Raw genomic sequence first — 21,542 nt, forward strand, 5'->3', positions numbered from 1 at the left:
CGGAGCGCTCAATCTAATAAGTCTAATGAAAATATTTGCTGTTCATTGTTTGACCGTAGTGATCAAAGTTCTGTTTAAAAGATTGAGAAAAGTCTCTCACGAGAGCTGCAAGACAGGTTTTGGGGGAAAATATGGGAAAAGAAAAAAAAATAAAGGCAAAAATGTAGCTTTTTATCAGTTCAGCTGGTATTTCCAAAGACAACAAGCTGAGAGAGCTGCTGTATTCCATTTGATTAATACAGGCTCCTTGAAGGCTTCCCAACCCACGTGGGTGCAGTCTTTTTAAGCCTGAGAAAATAGCAATTATAAACAAAACCTTATGGGCCACCTTAGGTAAAGAGAAATGAGAAATACCATTCGGGTGGTCAGAGCACATAAAATGGAAAATCACTGTGATACTCTGTTTCTTTTCCATTAGCTGGAATGCATGGCTACCTTACTGTGAGAGACTGTGGAGACAGAGAGGTGAAGAAGAGTCGTCTCTCCCTTAAGGAACGTCGCATGATCAAGAGCTGGGAATATTTCATTGCTGCAGAAGAAGTCGTTTGGGATTATGCCCCAACTATTCCAGACAGCCTTGATAAGTAAAATAATACTTTGTTAACATAATGTGGAATGTTAATGTGAATAATTCAGGTTGGAGAGGACCTCTTAGAGTTGTCTCACCTGAATTTCTACACAGAGCAGTGCAAACTTCAAAGTTCTCTCCAACTGCAAAGTTAGACCAGGTTGGACAGGCCTTATCTGATTGCATATTTGTTGTTTGTACAGCTGGGGACCTCTTAGCCTCTACTCCATGCCTTTTCAAACTCGCAGTGAAAAAAGTTTTCCTTACATGTAATCAGATGTTCTAATATTGAAACCTTTGGCCATTGCCACTTATCCCACCACTATGCAGCTCTGAAGAACTGCATGGTATCTCTCATTTCATAGCTACAGATAAAAATAAGATGCTTCCTCAAGCTTTTCTTCTTACAACTGAGTAAACCCATCCTTTCCTTGTATGACATGTGCTTAGTTCCCCTCATCACCTTGGTGACCCTCCACTGCACTCTCTTCAGTGTGTGTCAATGCCTTTCTTTTGCTGGGGTGCTTTTAAGGAAACACTTTCTTTTACTTCTAAAAGGGAGCCTAAAACATGCAGGTGACTGGAAATGCAGAAGGTAGCATACAAGCTTGTTTTCTAAATTGCTTTTTCACCATGAATTCTGCTGAAATAAACAATCCTTAGAGGAGAAAGGCAATATTTCTAGAGAATCAAGGTTTTAAAAATGTTAGCATGGTAAAAAATACAGGTTAGAGATAGCTTCTTTATAAGACCTTTGCATGGCACCAAACAGATGAAATAAAAGCCATATTACAATAGCATATTCAGTTGTTCTTTTCAACGTAAAATAAGTACAAAGAAATAGAAGGAATTCTGTAACATACTTGATGTTGTAGTACAAAGTGCTGCCAGCTATCTGTAGGGTCATATAGGGTCAGTGCTGTCAGTTCCTCATTGCTCTAGTGGAGCTGATGTTACAAGCTGATCTCCGTAAGAACCTTTAAAGATTTAAGCAGAACAAGACAAATACCTTATCGTATATAGGTCTGTATATACCATTAGAACATAGTTTTGATGTAACTCTTAAGTATACATTCTTCTTTGGTATCATTTTTTTTTCACTTATCACTTGTTCACAAATTACATGGGGCAAATTTGTCTCCTTTCTTTCTCTGCTAGTTATATGGCATCCCTCAACTGCTACAGTGCTCTCCTTTTTCTTCTTTTGTTTGGAATTTCAGCATCTGGCCCTGTTCAGTAGCCTTTTTTGAAGGGCTAGTGACCAGGACAAACATGTTGTTCTATGTTGCTTAGAAGTATTTGTCTTAGCTCTGCTCAGCATTATAATTGTCAATGTTTTTAAATCTGGGTATTTCACAATTTGTTATACAATGCTTGATTGGGATTAAGGTTATCTGAGCGGTGTTCCTGGCTTCCCTGAAGTGTTTGCTTCTGTAAACAGTGTTTTTCCTTTATTTGTCTGTGTCCTTTTAAAAGAACATTATTTTATGTTAATTTACCTTGAAAACGTAGGTGCTGTTTTAGTTTGTCTCATTTTTGCATATAAACTCAAACTCAATGAAAGACCTGATACTAATTGGTTGTATGTGACCCTAAAACACAAATAGCACTGCAAGCGTTATCTTATGTAGGTTAAAATTTGAGATGAGGTCCGTTAGACTAACTCTGTAGTTGAATTTTATTTCAAACAGCGAGATTTTTACTAGTTTCTTCTGTGCCAGTTCTGTAATTCATGTTACTCTTTAAGTTTTTTTGATCCATTTGTCTTTTCCTTTATTTTTAAGACACTATAAAGCTCAACATTTGGACAACTACTCAAATCTAATAGGTAAAAAGTATAAAAAGGCCATTTTTAGACAATATACTGATGGCAGCTTCACCAAACGTCTGGATAGTCCTCGTCCCAAGGAAACTGGGATTTTGGGTCCAATTATAAGAGCTCAAATCAATGATAAAGTTAAAGTAAGTACTATAAGTTTAGAGATTAGTACTATAGAACAATTTTCTAGTAGGTAGAGATATATAAGGAATAGTTTGATTTGTTTATGGGTTGGTTGATTGTATTGTTTTTTTGGTTGTGAGTTTTTTGTTTGTTTTCCCCAAATCCTATAGCTAATTTAATAAATACTGGCCCTGTTAAAAAGTATAATGACAACTGACAGCCTTTAGGTTAAAGTTCTCAGCAATCTGTCTACAATTTTCCTGAGTGAACTTGATTTAAGTAACTTAATTCTTTTACACTTTTGTAAAGTGTACTGGTCAACATACTAAACCTCATGAGCTGTTCATTCCTGATGTTATTTTTTTTATGGCTGTTTTAGTCAGCATTACCCAGTTTTCAATAGTTAAATGTTCTTTCATGGAGTTATTAAATGAAACAACAAAACACTACAAGCTTGTGCTGTTGTTTTGTAGCTTCACATTCTCTTGCCTTTCTGTGTTGTCACTTAGCGATGCATCTATTTATCAAAACATCCCTTCTTTTTTTCTTTTTTTTTTTTTCTGGTTTTATCATGAGTAGACAGGACGTCATCTTTTCTACCCATGTCCCCCTTTTAGTCTTGGAATCAGGGAAAATACTTTCTTTTAAGTTGTTTTTCTCTTGTCCTGAAGGCTGTTAGGCATTTCAGTCAATAACTTCATACTTCCTGAGGCAATATGTATCTAGAAGCTGGAAGAACAAATGTTTTCTAGGCAGTAGGTGTGAAAAGCTGAAGTTCACAGTGTGGGTTCTACAAACCCAGCAAAAGCAGGATCCCACCAGACACCAGCAGTATTTAGACAATGAATTTATATTGTGAAACCATATATGAAGCATCCTTTTGCCTTTTCAGCTCTTCCAGGGCTGAAACTAGACAAACTTACAGCAGCTGAAACTTGGTTATATGTTAGAGTCAGATTTTTGGAATACTTAATTTTTCTTTTTATTTCATCTATCAATACAGATTGTATTCAAAAATAAGGCCAGCAGACCCTACAGTATGTACTTCCATGGAGTGACGCTTTCAAAGAATGCAGAAGGAGCTAATTATCCTCAGGATCCCACAGGTAAGTAATTTTGTGGATCGTGTTTTGAATATCATTGACCATTGTGGAGGGTTCCATTGCTTTCAAAGAGACGCTTTCAGTTGGAATTCATGGCCTGAATTCTGTGCTTTGCCTCTGCTGACATTTTGTGCTGCCTCATGGAGAAACCAAGGTAGTATCTGCAAAATATTAACAAGTAACCTTTCTTCGGTGTCTTAGTTTTCTGTTCTCGCTGGTGATTTGAGAACCAAAAGCTCTTGCTGAACTTCATTTATCTCAGAGGTAGCTTGAAGTGACACAAGTGCACCAATTTCATTAAAAGATGCAGTCTGGCACTAAATAAAGGTCTGGCTCTAAGTTTGTATTATTTTTGTTTTTGCTGTTTATTTTTCCTTAGGCAATGTCACCCAGGATAAAGGAATTCAACCAGGGAAGACCTACACATATGAATGGCAGATTGCTAAAACAGATCAACCCACTGCACAGGATGCACAGTGCATTACCCGGCTGTATCATAGTGCTGTAGATATTGAGAGAGATATAGCCTCTGGACTGATTGGCCCACTTCTGATCTGTAAAAGTGAAGCACTTTCTCAGAAGGGTGTGCAGGTAACGTGTCTGGCAACCTCTCAGAGGGATTTTGCTCTTAATATGATTAGTGAAATTTGTTTTTACTTTAATTCAGAGAAATGTCTTATAGAGACCAGTCAAGCAAATAGGTTCCTGAAGAAATTCTTTGAAGATAGGGTCTAACTGTCTGAAGTGGTAGAGGAATTTTATTCTGATTTTCTTGGCAAGAACAGCATTTCAACAAGAAGTCAGCCTGATTTGTACGTCTGTTTCTAGACTTGAAAATTAACTTTCCTGCTACTATTATACCTTCACGCTTCTTCATTCAGATCTGAGCTGATCTTTCTTTGTAACACATCTAACCCAACATGGCCTGCCAATCTCTGGCATCATGGATTCTAGAACAACCCAGTGATATGGAGGAATTCTGGGAGAGTTTATTTGCCATCCACTGAAATCTTGCTTGCAAAAGATTAGAGCATCACTTTAGAGAGAAAACATCAAAAACTTTGTGCTCAGGTCAAAGCAGAAGGCTGGTCCATTTACTAAGAGCCCGTCTGTGTGTCAGTAGTGCTAGTATCTTGCTCAAGGCTGCACCACACAGCTGATTGCTGCAGTAGAGTGTCACGCTGAAGTCCTGACCCCCTATTCCCTATCATTTAGCCTCTGAATCACACCACAACTGCACTGAAGCTTATGTTGCTTACACTGTAGGTAAGTAAAATAGAACTGAATCGTTAGTGTTTCTGCTTGTAAAATGTAATTGTGCTTATTCTGATTGTCTTTTAGAAAAAGGCAGATGTGGAGCAGCATGCAATGTTTGCTGTGTTTGATGAAAATAAGAGCTGGTACATAGAAGACAATATCAAGGACTACTGCAGCAACCCTGCCTCTGTTAGAAGGGATGACCTCAAGTTTTATAACTCCAATATAATGCACAGTGAGTAGGATAACAAACTGACGATTATGAAAGCCACATGAGACTGAGCATTCAGTGATTGTAGTTCTCAGGTGTAATGCAATTGGGTATTTCTCTAGCGGGGATTGGGCTGACTATGAGCCCTGAAGTAAAGGCAAGAGTTATTTTATTTTAATACAGCACTTTGCTGATTTGGAGATACTGTTTCCAGAGCTGAATTCCCATCCAAGTGTAGTGTGGTTTCAGCCCTGTGCCAGTCTCTCTCTGCCAAGTGTAAGCCCAGTAAACTGGACTGACATCAAAGAACTAGAGGCTTTAAAAGTCTTTCAGCTTAGCTTTTATATTGTGAGGCATGAAAATATTAAGACCATCTTCATTTTGCTTTCATTTTAGCAATAAATGGCTATGTGTCTGACAGAAACGAAATCCTTGGATTTTGCCAAGATAATGTTGTTCAGTGGCATTTCTCCAGTGTTGGCACTCAGGACGAGATTGTCTCTATTCGCCTTTCTGGGCATGCTTTCCTGTATAGAGGAAAATACGAAGATGTGTTGAACCTTTTCCCAATGAGTGGAGAATCAGTCACAGTGGAAATGGACAATATTGGTAAGAGCCAAGACTGCAGTATTTATTTGATGGCTCCTCTAAGGTGTCTTTTAAGCCCTGCTCCATAAGAATTTACCAAAAGTAGAAAACCTTCTCAGATAAACACAGTGCCAGGAAAATCTTGAATCGCTGTCTGTTGCAACTGATGTATATGGAGTTTTATTAGCTGCACAGGCACTTAGCACACACAGAATTATACGTGCTAATACTGAGGCTCTTTTAGTGGTTCTTTGTGTATTTGTGGTTTTTTGCTTTGTTGTTTTTTTTTTTTTTTCCAATTCACAATTAGAATTGGGGTTAGCAACAGTCTTTTTAAGGTATTAAAATTAAGATCCATGATAACGATCCAGTATCATCTCCAGCATTTTGATTCCCAACTCTAATTCCCATCTTCTCCATCTTAAGTAACTTAAAATAACCAGGACTCTCAAATTACTTTAGTCACTGTTGAACAAAGTGGCTACACATTACCTCAGGTTATTGGTCATCAAGCAGCAGTAAAGTCTGCCACGCTGAATCAGGTCATTAGTTTACTAGTATCTATCTCAATGTCTAACAGTGATTAATACTAGACCTTGAAAAAATGATAATACAGTTCATGTAGTCTGCACTTAAGAAATTACCTGTGAAAGGGCAGAACTTTATTCGTCATTGAAGACTCTGAGTGTCCATTGATTATCTTAAAATCCCATAGGACTTAGGTGTCCTTATTCTGTTTAAAATATCAGTGAGCTTTTTGGTTGTGGGTTTTTTTTTTTTAGAAGATTTTCTAATATATTTGGATAACTGATATTTTGTCCTCCAAACTTGCTGTTTGATGATCTCACAGCCACAAGACCTTCTCAGTTAAAAATATACATTATAGGGATTTTTAATGATTGTTCAGGACAGGGGAATCATTATAAATCCATTGGACTTGATGACAGCTTCCCCAGTACTGAATTGTATTTCTGCTTGGTTGTGGTAAGAGGCTTGTTTTTACCATCTAGGCCACGTGAATTTATTGCTGTTAGAAATACGAAAAACTATGCAGGATGGTCATCTTTTACTTAAAAGTTTGTCTTTTTCAAGCTCTGTCTTTCTGTATTCTGTCACTTCTGCTAGTTCCAAAAGCAAGTGTACAACAAGCAAAGAATGTAAGGAATCAGCTTGTACTTTGTTCTCAACAGATCCTAGCTTCAAATGGAAAACTCCATCTTCTAATTTGAAAGTTCTGGCAGTTCCTCCAAAGCTTAGTCACTTAGATGCTGAAGCTGTCAGCTTGATAGCTGTGTACAGATTAGAAACTCTCAAATTGCTTTATTATTCTTTTAAAGATCATCCTGTATGCATTCTGAAGCTTTTAAAATACGGTGTTTGACAAAGGTTTGTCTACATTGTATCACAAAGTGCTTTGCTTAGAATCTTGATGCTTGTGGCAATAGGTAACAATACCAAAGACTGATCAAAATGATCAGAATCTTAGATCCAGCTCTAAATACAGGACCTTTCATACCATTTGTACTTCCTTTTTCATGGTGATCTTATTCATGGGATATGTTTTCACTCACATCCATGCTATACCTTAATCTTCGGAGAAGATCTCCAGGTCTGTCTCATTTGTTTATTTATTTATATTAGCTCCTATTTATTTACAAGTATTAATTATTTTTCATTACAGTGTAGCTCATAGGAAACTCAGCTGAGGATTAGCACTCTTCTATAGCAGAAGCTGTAGAAAAAAAAACAACAAAACACAGCAATTTTCCCTCACTGTTTACGTGAGCATTCACTCCCATAAATACTGCATATTGGAAAAGCATTTTTATTTTGTTTGCAGGCACTTGGCTTTTAGCATCCTGGGGTGACACAGAGATGAGTTACGGCATGAGACTGAGATTCAGAGATGTCAGATGCGACTATGAGGATGATAGCTTGTTTGATGTTGTGGATTTAACAAACACCAAGACTGATAAAAAAGCTCTTTCCACTTCAGTTGAAGAAGATGTGGGAGAAGAGGCAGAGGAAGATGACTCAGAATATCAGGATCTGCTGGCTTCTTTTTACTCTATCCGAAGCTTAAGAAATGCAGGAGAAACTGAAGAAACTCAAAACCTTACAACACTGGCCTGGGGACAATATGAAGACATTGATGCTGCAAATTCTAAGGTGGCTGTTGACTCAGATCTGGCAGTTGCCAATGGTAGTAAATTGACAGAGTTCTTGGAAACTCGTAATGCTCCTCTCCAAGTTGAAACTGAAACATTCCAGTCAAATTATACATCAGTCACAGCAGATGAGTATTCACTTTTAGCTGGTGCTAGTGATGGAAAACCTGACTTAATTTCTGAGAACAGAAGCCAAAGTGAGTATGTAGTAGATCTGTCAGACAGTAATATGTCTGGAGGTGAGCACTTGCTGAGCAATGGAGAAGCGCAGGTGAAAGATGCAGAAGAGCTTCTGACTGTTAAGAAGGGCAGTAATTTTTTTACTGGAGAACACCAAGAGGAAAGCACAGGGAAAAGAAATAACAACATTAATAGTAAAAGGAAAAAGCGAAGCTCACTGGCCATTAAATTTTATGCAGTCCAAAAGATGAAAGACCTTCTAAATCATGTAAGAAATAAAAATGGCTCATTTTCTGACAAGACAAATGCACCTAATTCCATGCAGCAGACAGAGAATGTATCCAGCACAGCCACAGTGGGAGATGACCAGCATCTGAGTGATTATGATGATGAAATGGAAGAGGAAGAATCAAAAGGGGGAAGTGCCATGCATGCAGGTAATTTGACACTTGAGTTGGAAGCTGTTGTAGAAGAAAATGAGTCCAATGCATCCAGCCCCTCTCAACTTGAGCTACCCAAAGATAAACAAACAGACTCATTTTCTTTAGATCATACATTGCGCAGTACAGGACCTAATTCAAGCCCTGCATCAGTGAAGAACTTTTTGGAAGCATCATTGCCCAGGTCTGTGAAGTACTCATCTAAAATGACAGATGAGGAATGGAATTTGGTGTCTGCAAAGGGGATTCAGAGACTGGAGGCAAACTTAGATAAATCTGTTAGTGATAAATTGAATTATGGAGGCAGAAATGATACAATATTTCTAAATAAGAAGCATAAGAAGGATGGAGGATTCTCACACATAATGGGAGAAAAACATAAAGGCAACCACGTGCGCCCTCCTCTGAAAAGGAAGGAAGGGAACAAGAATGATACTTCGAGTACATCTGGAACCTTTGTCAAGATCCGAAGGAAAAAAAAGGAATATCCAAAAACTACTCAACTTTTGAACCCAAGGAGTAAAAAGCCCCAGAAGTTCACCAAACCTACTGAAGAGTTTGGCCGCACCTTATTTCCAGGTGGGAACAACCATGTAACGCTGCCATGTTGCAATAACACCACAGAGTCACCCAGTAAGTCCAGCCACAGAGAACTGCCACAGCAGCTTAAGCCATCCATCGTCATTGGGCTTCCCCATGAAAATGGAAACTATGAATACACTTCAGGAGAATATTACAGTGAGGATACATCAGGTGATGAATATGAATACTATTATGTGAGCTTTGATGATCCATACATGACAGACCCAAAAGTGAATGTCAGTGAACGGCGTAACCCAGACAACATTGCTGAACACTACCTGTGTAGCAGAGGGAGTGAAAGGAGGTACTACATTGCGGCTAAGGAAGTCTGCTGGAATTATGCAGGACATAAAAAAAGGTTTGGCTAAATCCTTTACTTTTATTTTACACATTATTGACACTCAAAAGTGTAGATTTGCATGTAACCTGCGGTGTGATTTTGACATTTCAGTTATAGGACTCTAAGAATTTTCTATGGGAAGCTGAAAACCACCTAGAATGTCATATAAATAAGAATAGTGCAAGTAAGAGCTCTTCAGAGAGAGAAAAAAGTAATCCTTTGTAGTCTCACTAAAAACACTCTTTAAAATGAAAGTGGAAAGAAACTTTTGTCATTAACTTGCAATTAGCTTTGTTGTGCTTGAATGACCTCCTGCTTGAGTTCTTAGATTCCGTAGTAGAGACTGGACAAAGAAACCTCTCTGTATAAAGGCTTCACAGTTATTAAATGACGTGACTGATCGAATGCAGAAAGGTTGTGCTTATAGGCAGTATGAAATTGCACCATCTCTATCACTAACAAGAAGTGGTTCTGGTGTTTCAGTTCTCTGTTATAAAACACTTCTGAGACCGTAGCAATGCAAAATAAATGCAAAGAACTTAATCATACAGGTGATGGAGAATGCCTTACATTTAAAGCGATATCACAGCTGGATGAATTATTGCCGTGTTGTTCCAAGTGTTTAGACAAATCACAAAATGACAAGATCACAAACCCTGACATTGATTTTTGTTGTGTTTTTTTGACAGCATCTTTATGCGTCAACAACAAAAAAAGTATATGTGACTCGTGAGGGATTCCATACTAAAATTTTATGGTCTAGATTCAACCAAATTAAGGTCACTACTTATGCTACAGTGCGTAGAATTCCTCATCATTTTTCATTCAAAGGCTGAACTTTGTGATTTTTGAAATGAAGAAAGCAACCATAACTTCAGTTTTCATCTGTCGCTACAGAAAATCAGCTCTGAAATATCTGACTCTTCAGGCTGAATTTCCTGCATTTATTTGAATGAAGTCCTAGTGCTTCTATTTAAAATCTAAATAATGCTTCAAGTGCCTAAGAGCTAATTTGTTCTTACCATCTCTGTTTCCAGAGACTAGTTGTAGTTTTTGCCAGTGACAAATGGCCAAGTATTTGAAGAGTCTCCCAAACTGTAGAACTAGAAGTATTTAAACAATGTAAGTTATGATTTTCAGAATCATCTGACACTTGTGTGTTTATTCTTCACATTCTGAAGTGTTTCCGTTATCAAAGCTGTTTCCAGCTCACTGTGTGTTTTCTTTGGGGGGTTTCCTTTCAGTACTATGATGTATGACAAAGTCTGTAAAGATGGCAGCACAAAAAAGGCCATTTTTCAAAGGTACACAGACAGTACCTTTACAGTTCTTCAGGATGAAGGCGAGTATGAAGAACATCTTGGCATCCTGGGACCAGTTATCCGGGCTGAAGTGAATGATGTGATCCTGGTAAGTCCCTGTTTTTTCAGTGTGCACACAAGATAGGATTTTTATGGTGATCTTACAGTGCGCCATAGAATGGGTCTAAAAAATGCCACAGATTTTAAAAGTTAATAGAGGAAACACATTTTTCAGAGCTAGAAATTGCACAGTGGATAAAAGAGCACAGTGATGTGTTGTTTTATTGAAGGACTAAGATTGTCTTTTTCTCTCTTATTCACAGTAAATTCTGTTTTTCTTTCTCGTGTTTCCCACCATTAAATATCAGTTTAAAAAAAATAAATTTATGTTTAGCATTAAAAAGTTTTCTTCAACCAAAACTGCACTGAAAGTATTACTTTTCACGTGAAAATGGGTCATGTTATTTTTAAAAAGAATTGAGAAGATTTGCATTTGGTATGAAAATATTCAAACATATATATCCAAAACCTGTATTTTCTTCTGAAAACTTTTCCTCTAGGTGGGTTTGTTAGTTGCAAGACAAGCAAGAATGCAAAGGGACTGTATCTCTGGTTATCCGATAGTGTATTTCCATTAGGAAGCATGCTGGTGCAGAGCTTCCCTATTTTCCCTGTCTGTCTTCCAACACACAAGCATGGGCTACATAGTGTAGCTCTCACACCTTTCAGCTTATTTCTGTGAGCACTGTACAGTAGGAACACACTGAGCTATGTTAAAAACACGAGGAGGAAAGAGTCTATTTTAGCTTGCAAATGTCATCTTTTAAAAGGAGGTAAATCTGGGATCTCCCTGTCCTTGTGCTTATCTGGGACAAGCATGACTGAGGCATGCAGAGATCTAATGTTACTGTTTGGTTATCTTATGCCCTTTATTGTGACCATTCAAGCTGAACATAAGTAGAAGCTCTGTATCTCAGTGCTTGCTGGAAATAAGCATTCCCAGGAGTAAACTGGAGCAGCAGGAGCCTGGTCTCAGTAGGAGGCAGGGAGATGGTCTCGTGCTAAATAATATTTAATTATCAACCTGAATTGAAGAGTTTGACACTGCATAGAGCTCTGAAAAGCTATCCTTACCAGCTGGTTGACAGCGTGGCCTGTGGACATTATACTAATGTAGACCATAGTTTAAAGTTATTAGGGAGTATTACCTTTAATTTAGCCCCAAAATTGCTCAACAGATTTTTTTTTTTCTTCTTTTTCTAGGTTCATTTTAAGAATCTGGCATCCAGACCGTATTCCCTCCATGCCCACGGGCTTTTTTATGAAAAGTCCTCTGAGGGAAGCCTTTATGATGATGAGTCTAGTGACTGGTTTAAGGAAGATGATAAAGTTCAGCCAAATGGCAGCTATATATATGTATGGTATGCAAACAGGCGATCGGGACCACAGCATCCAGGAGCAGCTTGTCGTTCCTGGGTCTACTACTCTGATGTAAATCTGGTAAGGAAATCAAAGTAGAAGTGACAGTATTGATGTGATTTATCACATAATCATAGAGGTGCAGAGGGATCTCTTGATACTATCTAGTCCAGTCTCCTCTTGCCTGCTCTGGTAGGATCAACTTGAGAAGGTTGTCCGGGGCCACACTGAGTCAGATTTTGGATATCTCCAAATGACATTATTGTACAGATGTGGAAATGTAAGGTGCTGAACACTTTTTAGGTAGCTGTCCTGACTTTCGGGTGTGATGTTCCCATGTGAAATTTAATCTCTTATATTCAGTTAAAAGAGGGAATAAACTGTTGATTAATTTAGAATAGGAGACACTGGTAGTTTGAGGCAACTAAAGACATGGAGCACTGGAAATTTCAGGATCCTTCTGGTATATTTTTAGGGACTTCTGTGTTTCAATAGAATATTTTTGACATCTTTTAAGAAATGCATTCTTATATTTAATATGGGTTTACTACCTTGTAGGAGAAAGATACGCACTCGGGTTTGATTGGGCCAATACTGATCTGTGAAAAAGGAACCTTCAGTGCATCAGAAAACAACAGAACAAACAGTCGAGACTATTTCTTGCTTTTTATGGTCTTTGATGAAGAAAAAAGCTGGTACTTTGACAAACGCTCTAGAAAGCCTTGTAATGAGAAGACCCGAGAAATGCAACAATGCCACAAATTCTATGGTACTTATTTCCTTTTCTCAAGTATTTACTGGGGTAGAGGGAAAGGCGTTGAGGGAGCTACCTCAGTTCACTGTGCTTGTGAACAAACATAAATCCTGCGTGTTAGTTATGTGAATGTTTTTTTGCTGTTGCTGTTCTCCATTGTACCCATAAGTGGGAAAGTGAATCTTTTTGCAAGAAACGTAAAAATACAGTAATAATTTGGCAAGTTAACTAGTTATACTGAAAGAATTTTAAGCAGTGTGGACTTTGTGTAGTTCTGTGTGGGTACAGAGATTTTACTCACGTAGAGTGGAGTAAGCAGCTGAGTGCTGAGAGGTAATCTTTTGTTCTCTTTGAAGTAATTGATGGTACGTCAATTGTAGGCTGCAGCACTTTAGATGTTTAGAAAGTGATGTTTTTCCTGTGTATATTAAATATTTCAGTAATTACTTCATTAGATATTTCACTTATCTTAATAACTACTTTATCACATATTTTGGAGATCTGTTTTGTGAAGTGTTAACCATTCCAGCAATGTTTTTTTTTCAGCCATTAATGGGATTACCTACAATTTGCAAGGCCTGAGGATGTATGAAGGTGAACTCATCCGATGGCATTTGCTTAATATGGGAGTGCCAAAAGACATTCATGTTGTTCATTTTCATGGACAGACATTCATAGAACAACTAGAGTCAAAGTATCAGCATGGTACATACACACTCCTTCCTGGTAAGTATCAGAATGAATTCTAAGGGTTGATTAGTACAGACATACCAATGGAAATGCGAACAGAAGTTGGCTTTGGGCACAGGGAGAAAGAAATTGAGGGCACAAACAGTTCAGTTGCCAACAATGGTCAGAAATCCATTATTTGCACCTCACTTAACATTTTAGGAGGAGAGAAATGTAAACATGAGAGATATCCTTAAAGTTGTGGACAAAACATATGTGTTTGGCCAAATGTCTTCCTTCCTTCTACTCAGATGAGATGTATATGGAAAATGAATACTAGTATGGTCCATAGTACAACCTTCTGTTTGCATTTTCTTTCCCACTCACTAGGCATGTGACTACTGAGTGAGTTTCTCTCCTTTGTGTCTTTCTTTTCCTTTCTATGAAGTAGGTCATAGATTGGATTTGGCTTTGCCTTTGTAAAGAGCTCAACAGTAAGTAAAGTAATGGAACTCCATAGGATAGTGTCTGCCACAAATTCCTCATGAAATTAAGAGTGTACAATAACACAGCTGTCCTGTTCATACGTTCCCATACTACAGCACCACTGGCAGTCCCATCAGTGTTTGCTGGGAATTACTATTGGTATCTGGTTTGTGAGCATTTATTTTTACAAAGTAAAGTGAGTATGATGCAAGAAAAACAGTACAAATGTCAACCCTAGGAGAATTCTTACATCCAGAGAACAATTAAATAAGCTAAAAACACTCTTTAGGCCACAGAAGGTACTCCTTCGCCCGTCACTGTCAGCACAACGAGTGTGCAATAACAGCACTTACAAATGCTGCACTGGCAGCTATGCATGTTTATAATAATAATAAAGGAAACAATCAAAATAATGGGTTTGGCTTGGAATGATAGAATATTATTTCAGTGAACGTTAGGTGATTTGTTCATGGTTTAAGCCTCTTAAGGTAATATTTTTCACCACAAAATCTCTGGTATGTTTTGTCTAAATGAGAACCAGAATTGTTGTGCCTGCACTAACTAGAAACATAAGAAATGCACTGAAGTCATGCAATCAGCCTAAAAGGTCTGATTCCTACTCAATCCTGTGCATTCTTGAGGTTTGCAAAAAGTGAAGAAAGGGCCTGTACATGTCAGTGTCCTTCATCTACTTTTCTATTGTTTACATCCATTTTGTACATTATTTGAACAAACTGGGGGAGAAGAAGTAAGGACTGCAGTCAGCACCACAGAATCAACACCCCCACGTTATGTAATAGCCTTCATAGAAGCACAGAATCACTGAGGTTGGAAGAGACATACAAGATCATCCAGCCCAACCACCCGCCAGTCAACTTCGTGTTGTTCATTACATGGATCAGCACTACCTGCCATGTGCAGATACCTGTTGTTTCAAACAGTCATCCATGGTTTTGTAGCTTGCAGCAGCAGGAAAGACAAAGTTTTGATGTACTCTCTTAATTCTGTCTCCATGTTGAACTTGTTAAGGAGAAGAAAAGAAAAAAGATGGGCACAGTGATGTTAGTTCTGCTTTCTCTGCTATGTTTAGCTTAGAGAAATTTTTCTGAGTTAAACTGTAATATGATCTCTGGTTTAACATGCAGCCTCACTAACATCAACCTTATGATAATGCTAATGATTCTGATACGTTTTTTTTTTTCCTTCCATCTTTTCAAGGCTCATTTCAGACAGTTGAAATGAAACCACAGAGACCTGGCTGGTGGCTTTTAGACACTGAAGTGGCTGAATATCAGCAAGCAGGAATGCAGGCATCCTATTTGGTTCTGGAGAAAGGTACTGAATTAAGGTGTTGTTTTTCTTTGCTAGGGGAATCAAGCTATAAAGTCATCCCTGTCCTTTCAGGGTCACTGAAAATAGGTTTGGGAGACTGCTCTGCAGAAGATCAAAATGTGCTTTCAAGGGGATGGAGTGATTACTTTAAATTTATTCTAACAGAAAAAAATGTTCAGCCTTTAGCACACTACCTTTGAATTCATTGTTTTTCTCACAGTGACAATTAGATTAATTGATTGAAAGAAACTGCAGAGATTTATTTGTCCTTCTCTGGGAAAAGAGTGATTAAGTTACAGTATTATTCAGAATTGCTCTGAGCAATGCTGTCTTAGAACACTCCATCAGGATATATATTAGAGTTAGACCTTCCTTCTAACAACAAATTTACTGTGCTCTCCTCAGGGTGCAGGATTCCGATGGGTATGGCAAGTGGAGTTATACTTGATTCGCAAATCAACTCTTCACATCATATAGGTGAGTTAGTAGTTGAAAAGATCTGAGCACAGTACTGAATATCACCAGCCAAGTGCTGTAGTTCCTTTTATTTTATTTTATTTTATTTTATTTTTACATCCAACAAGATCGGTTCAGTAATGAATCATCTGTCAGGTTAAAAAGCTTTCCAGTTCTGCACAGACTGACATGTGAACTAGATAGCCCTCATCTCTGAGTTCAAACACCGTCATGGTTCTTCTGTCAGCACCATAAGCATGAAAGTCAAGCAGACCTCTGTCAGCTGCATGACATGGAACAAGTATAACTTCATCTTTTTATCCTCTAGGCTCCCTGTTTGAAAATCAACATGAAGTGCTTCAAAAAACTTTTGGAATTTGCATGTGATATGAGCTGTCAAAGTGCAAAGTGCATTTGTATTGAAAGGTTTGGGGAACTGGCATCCAGAATGATGACAGTTTTTTGCTTTACCAAGTTCATTTTTGATATGAAAACAGCATCATTTTCTAGAGAAATGGTTAGGATTCTACATAGACAGTAGCAAGTGAAGGTGTACATAGGCTGCACAAACAACTTTTTTTTCCTTTTTTTTTTTAATCCCCAAGACAGATCTTAAAGGAACCAAAGTACTCCATGTTTTAAGCATATCACTTTGCATTCTTTATTCATATTTTTTTTTTCTCTAGACTACTGGGAACCTAAGCTTGCCCGATTAAACAACTCTGGAACATACAACGCTTGGAGTACAACAATGACAAGTGATCTCCCTTGGATTCAGGTATCATACTGTGTGTTCTTGTCCATCGTTAAGTCTGGACATGACCATACATTCCTGTGTTGTGTTTTTCTTGCAGCTTGTATTAGAAAATCAAGCTGCTCCTGTTCTTGCAGAGAAAACTGCTAGGGAAAACACAAGATGCAACAACTTTGTTTAGAGATGCCATAAATTGCCTACCTCTCCTGGAGTTAACCCAGTCTGTAGTGCCATTGAAGCTCAGTGGTTCAACAGTCACCCTTACAATTTAGACTGAAACTGTTCTGTAGGCAGACAAAAAGTCATTCCCTCCTCTACCTTTTCTTTTTCTTTGCCTACCTAACAGTATAAATTTATCTTCATGTACATTTGTTTGGGTGATCATTTAATGTATAATACTCTCAAGTATTACTTCAAATGGTTTTGGAGAATATTTGTTTTTACTGGATACTTCAGCTTTCATGTTCAGCTTGACATATCGCAGGCAAATGAAGCTTATGTAATTATGGCTTCAAGCACTGTACTCTTCACATGCTTTACTTCCATGTTTTTCTTCTATCCAATGACTTTTGCACCAGTTAAACCCATGCCTGTGATTTCTTTAAAATCTCATGAAAATGACCAGTTGAGGGAAAAGAGTGACTCAAATTAGTGTTGCAGGATAAGTTCAACAGGTAGCTGTTAACAAGCTGTTAGCTTGTAAACAATTGACATGCCGGCAAGTTAGTGGAGGTGAAGTAGGGGAACTGTAAAATATGTTGAGAAGAGAAACAATTTGATAAGGGCTATAGTAATGAGAAGATGAGGTTATTGCAAGAGATCGTGCAGAGGTGTGGATGGAGGGCATATTCCAGACAATCAATTCCACTGCTGAGAGGAGCATCTTGCTAATTTGTTCTTATGTGCTAAGTCTTTGGATCCAATATCAGAAGAAATGGGGTGGCTTTCCATCTCTTCTGAATAAAATGTCCCTTTTATCAGCCTGGATTTCCAAAGCAAGAGGCAGCTTATGAAAATGTGAGCCTTGGATTTCTCTATACTACTTTTGCCTATCTGCAAAATAGAGAGAGCACTTTTGCCTAGCACAGTCACAGATATTTTTGAAGACCCTTTGTAGTGCTCTGGTGAACCCTGGTAAAATGAGCTCTGAAGTAAATACACATATGAAATTAGAGACAGTATTCATTTGGACTCCAGCAACTGCTTGTATTCCTCCTGAGGGTTTTATATTGTGGATACCAAAATGCAGGGCTCAAAGCTACCGTGTAGATGCCAAAGAATGCAACTTATATCATTGTGTGCTTCCGACTGTATAAACACTCATTTTTCTATTCCTAGGTGGACTTTCAAAGACAAGTTCTATTAACTGGAATACAGACGCAGGGTGCCAAGCATTTTTTAAAGTCTTTCTACATCCAGAAGTTCTTCATCGTTTACAGCAAAGACAAACGAAAGTGGAACACTTTCAGAGGAGACAGCTCTCCAGCAGAAAAGGTTTGTGCTTACAATGGGGATTGCAACAACCTAGGCAACCTCATTAGATGATACAGTGAGTTGATAACTTTATGTGAGAGATAATGGAAGGAGTGGTGGTGTTCAGAGACTTTAGTAATAAAGCTTGAAACCTCAAAGAGCATTTACCAATCAAATTCAGACAAGAAGGCAAATTGTAAGACAAACCTGCTAGACTGGGATTTAGATCGTCCCTGTGACTTTTTCTGTAGAGTCTGGCTTCCTCACAAGAATTTCTTCCTATTTTTATTTCCTCAGCTCACATTGACTTTTGGAAACAAGAAGGAAGATTAACTAAAAATTAGACCCTATTTCATTTGGAACCAGATGCTTCTTCCTTTTTCTTATTCCCTTCTGTCACAGCAATTGAATTTTAAAGTCTCTGCATTACCTGTAGTTGGCACGTGTAACAAGTTTAGACATACCCCGCAAGAGGCTTCTTTTATAGTCAAGTACTCCAGCCCTGCCAAACACAGCTTTCTGTGGTAGGATTCCCAAATCAAAGAACTTTCTCTTACCTTTCTTTTTGCCTCTTTTCCATCAGTTTTATATAGAGTATAGCAGTGGGTTTCTTACTTGAACTGAAGCCTTTAGATGCTTCCAAATGTGCTAAGATGGGACCATGAAATAGTTGCCTTGCAATGTAAGATGCTCCATCATGGTGGATAGGGCTAACAGCAAAAAAGACTTCCATAACAGAGCAGGCTTTTCAACATCCAAACTTGTGTTTGTATTAAATTAACTATATGTGGGTTTGTTATTTTTAATAGATTTTTGAAGGTAATTCTGATGCCTATGGTATAAAAGAGAACATCATTGATCCCCCTATTATTGCGAGATATATCAGAGTCTACCCAACGCAGGCCTACAATGAACCCACTCTTCGCATGGAGCTCCTTGGCTGTGAAGTAGATGGTAAGAATGATACATGTGCTTCCTTTCTGGCAATTTGTGAACTTTTACATTAAATGAAGCTAAAATTGTGAGTGTTCTCTATTCCAGCTTTGTCACTTAGACTATGGCTACTTGGTTGAACATGGCACTTCTCTTAACAGGTTGCTCTTTGCCACTTGGAATGGAAAATGGAGAGATCAAGAATACTCAGATAACAGCCTCATCTGTTAAGACATCCTGGTTTAGCACCTGGGAGCCTTCCCTTGCCCGTCTCAATCAGAAAGGAAAGATAAATGCCTGGCGAGCCAAGGTAACAAGTGGAAAAAGAGGGACAAGCGCAGGACAGCTACTGCTAATGAATTTGTACTCTGTGCTCTCGTGCTTTCTGCACGCTGTACCCAGTGCCCAACATGACAGGTTGCCTCACAACTCCTTAAAGATCTTGTGAGAGGAAGCTCATTCAGCTCTCGCTAGAAAACTTGTTAAACTTTTGGCAACAGCAGTAAAATCATATTTTGGAGAGATGGATGGTGCCCTCTGATCCATAGCCTGCAGCGCTTCCCTGCGGAAATCTCTCTCTTAATTTCACCAAATGAATACAAGCTTGAATATTTGGCTCCATGGGGCTAAAGAAACCCTTCCTGGACTGGCTGATAGGCAGTACAGCATAATGGATCTGAGGCTGCAGATTTTGTGCTTCATTCTGCCCCTGTTCTATTGAAAGACCTTCAATGGGGCAGGTGAACTGCATCTGCAAAATGGAGCTGCATTTATTTATGAAGCACCTTCAGAGCTGCTGGAAGCAAGCGTTTGCTAGAAGTGTTTGGTAACAGTATTATATACAAAGTACTTTGAAATTTTCTGGAAGCTACTGTTTTATATAAGCATTTGATATTAATATTATGTACTGCATTTTAATAATGGAGATCAATCTGTATTATTGTGGTGGGTTGACTTTGGCTTTTTCCCTGGTTCCCACCAAGTCACTCTCTCAATACTCCTCCTCAGCAGAATGAGAGGAGGAAACAGCTATGAGAAGAACTAATGGAATGTGATAAAGGGCAGGAAGATTATTCACCAGTTACTGTCACAAGGCAAAAACACTTGACTTTGGGAAGCTTAATTTAATTCATTGCTAACTCATTATAATGTAGGACAGTAAGAACAACAACGAGCTATAAACACCTTTCCCCTCAACTTCTTCCCGGGCTCAGCTTCACTTCTGTCTCTCCTGCTTCCTCCTTGCCAAGTTGCTCTTAGTGACTGGGAGCTGTGGTCAGTGCATGGGCTTTCGCTTTGCTGCTTCTTGCTCTGCTCCAGTATGAGTACTTTACACAAGGTACAGTCTTTTGGGAGGAAAATGCTCCAGTGTAGGTTTGCCACAAGCTTTAGTTCCTGTCAGGCAATCTGCTCCTGTGTGGGAACCTCTCTATGGGCTGCAGTTCCTACCAGGAGCTTGCTCATGAGTAGGCTGCCCTGGAATCGGCCCTATCCAACATGAAGCAGGCAGTTCCTGGTCTCATTTCACCTGCCTGCAGTTCCCCCATTACCAAAACCTGACCATCTAAACGTAATAGTTATTTTTCTACATGTATTGAAAATAATGTGAAAATATCGCGGTACCAAATACACCACCCGCAATGAAGAAGTTAATTGTAGTGACCAGCCACAAAACGTGCTTATGACTTTTATTTTAGCTTTACTGTTCTTTTCCTCTTTGCAGTTTTGATACGATCTTATCTATATCAGTTGCTCTGAAAGTAATACGTCCTATTTATTCCCATGGAAACTATAACAGATACAAAGAGCACAATAACACTGTTTGACAGAGAAAATTCTCAGCTACAAAACAGTATTTTTCAGTGTAGTTACCACCACTAGCTGTGCATTTTCACCAGCAATGAACTGCGTGCCACAATGGTAAAAGGTATATACACCTTTGCTTCATCTGCACTTGCACATCAGATGCCATTCTGTTAGACTGCCCCTCTGCTGCCATCTGTCACACAGCAACGTGTAATGAAATATTGGTGGGAAGTTTCAAACTCTGCTGCTGTACCACCACCATCTGCCTCTGTCTTGAGCCAACATAATAACATAGGAGGCATTACTTTCAGAGCAGGCCTTGTATCCTTCAAAGGGAATTTTCACTTAAGCAAGTAAAGAGATATTCATGTTTTTTAACGGGTAACCTTTTTTATGAATTACAGTCAAACAACAACCAACAGTGGCTGCAAATTGATCTCCTCACAATTAAGAAGATAACTGCTATTGCTACCCAGGGGGTCAAGTCTGTGACAGCCGAAAACTTTGTGAAAACCTACGTTATTCTGTACAGCAACCAAGGCTCGGAGTGGAAATCCTATACAGAGGGTTCAAGCTCAGTGGCAAAGGTATCATCTTCAGCTGAGACAACTCTGTCATTGCTTTGTTTCAGATTCTGAGCACAGTGAGGGCCCAAAGGCAGAGCACTCAGCCAAAAAGATACTCTCTCAGGACTTTAAAGTGTTAGGGAGCTGGGGTTACTAAGATAACGTCGCAGTATCAGTCTAATTTTTCACAGCACTTTACAGTAATAAAAGGGAA

The 21,542-nt window shown here is 38.6% G+C and overlaps 1 protein-coding gene across 1 annotated transcript in view; it reads left to right on the forward strand.

The window, feature by feature from the left end:
* The window catches only part of F5 (coagulation factor V), a 34,405-nt gene that overhangs the window by 10,716 nt on the left and 2,147 nt on the right, over positions 1 to 21,542 (forward strand). The window contains exons 7-24 of the mRNA XM_072361537.1: positions 419 to 584; positions 2,353 to 2,530; positions 3,514 to 3,616; positions 3,993 to 4,204; positions 4,955 to 5,105; positions 5,478 to 5,690; positions 7,510 to 9,397; positions 10,624 to 10,789; positions 11,944 to 12,180; positions 12,658 to 12,868; positions 13,400 to 13,579; positions 15,227 to 15,343; positions 15,746 to 15,817; positions 16,483 to 16,574; positions 17,889 to 18,044; positions 18,833 to 18,977; positions 19,118 to 19,266; positions 21,167 to 21,349. Coding sequence (XP_072217638.1) covers positions 419 to 584; positions 2,353 to 2,530; positions 3,514 to 3,616; positions 3,993 to 4,204; positions 4,955 to 5,105; positions 5,478 to 5,690; positions 7,510 to 9,397; positions 10,624 to 10,789; positions 11,944 to 12,180; positions 12,658 to 12,868; positions 13,400 to 13,579; positions 15,227 to 15,343; positions 15,746 to 15,817; positions 16,483 to 16,574; positions 17,889 to 18,044; positions 18,833 to 18,977; positions 19,118 to 19,266; positions 21,167 to 21,349 — 4,619 coding nt within the window. The remainder of the gene's footprint in view (positions 1 to 418; positions 585 to 2,352; positions 2,531 to 3,513; positions 3,617 to 3,992; positions 4,205 to 4,954; positions 5,106 to 5,477; positions 5,691 to 7,509; positions 9,398 to 10,623; positions 10,790 to 11,943; positions 12,181 to 12,657; positions 12,869 to 13,399; positions 13,580 to 15,226; positions 15,344 to 15,745; positions 15,818 to 16,482; positions 16,575 to 17,888; positions 18,045 to 18,832; positions 18,978 to 19,117; positions 19,267 to 21,166; positions 21,350 to 21,542) is intronic.

The sequence above is a fragment of the Excalfactoria chinensis genome, chromosome 1, assembly GCF_039878825.1.
Source record: "Excalfactoria chinensis isolate bCotChi1 chromosome 1, bCotChi1.hap2, whole genome shotgun sequence".
Lineage (NCBI taxonomy): Eukaryota > Metazoa > Chordata > Aves > Galliformes > Phasianidae > Excalfactoria > Excalfactoria chinensis.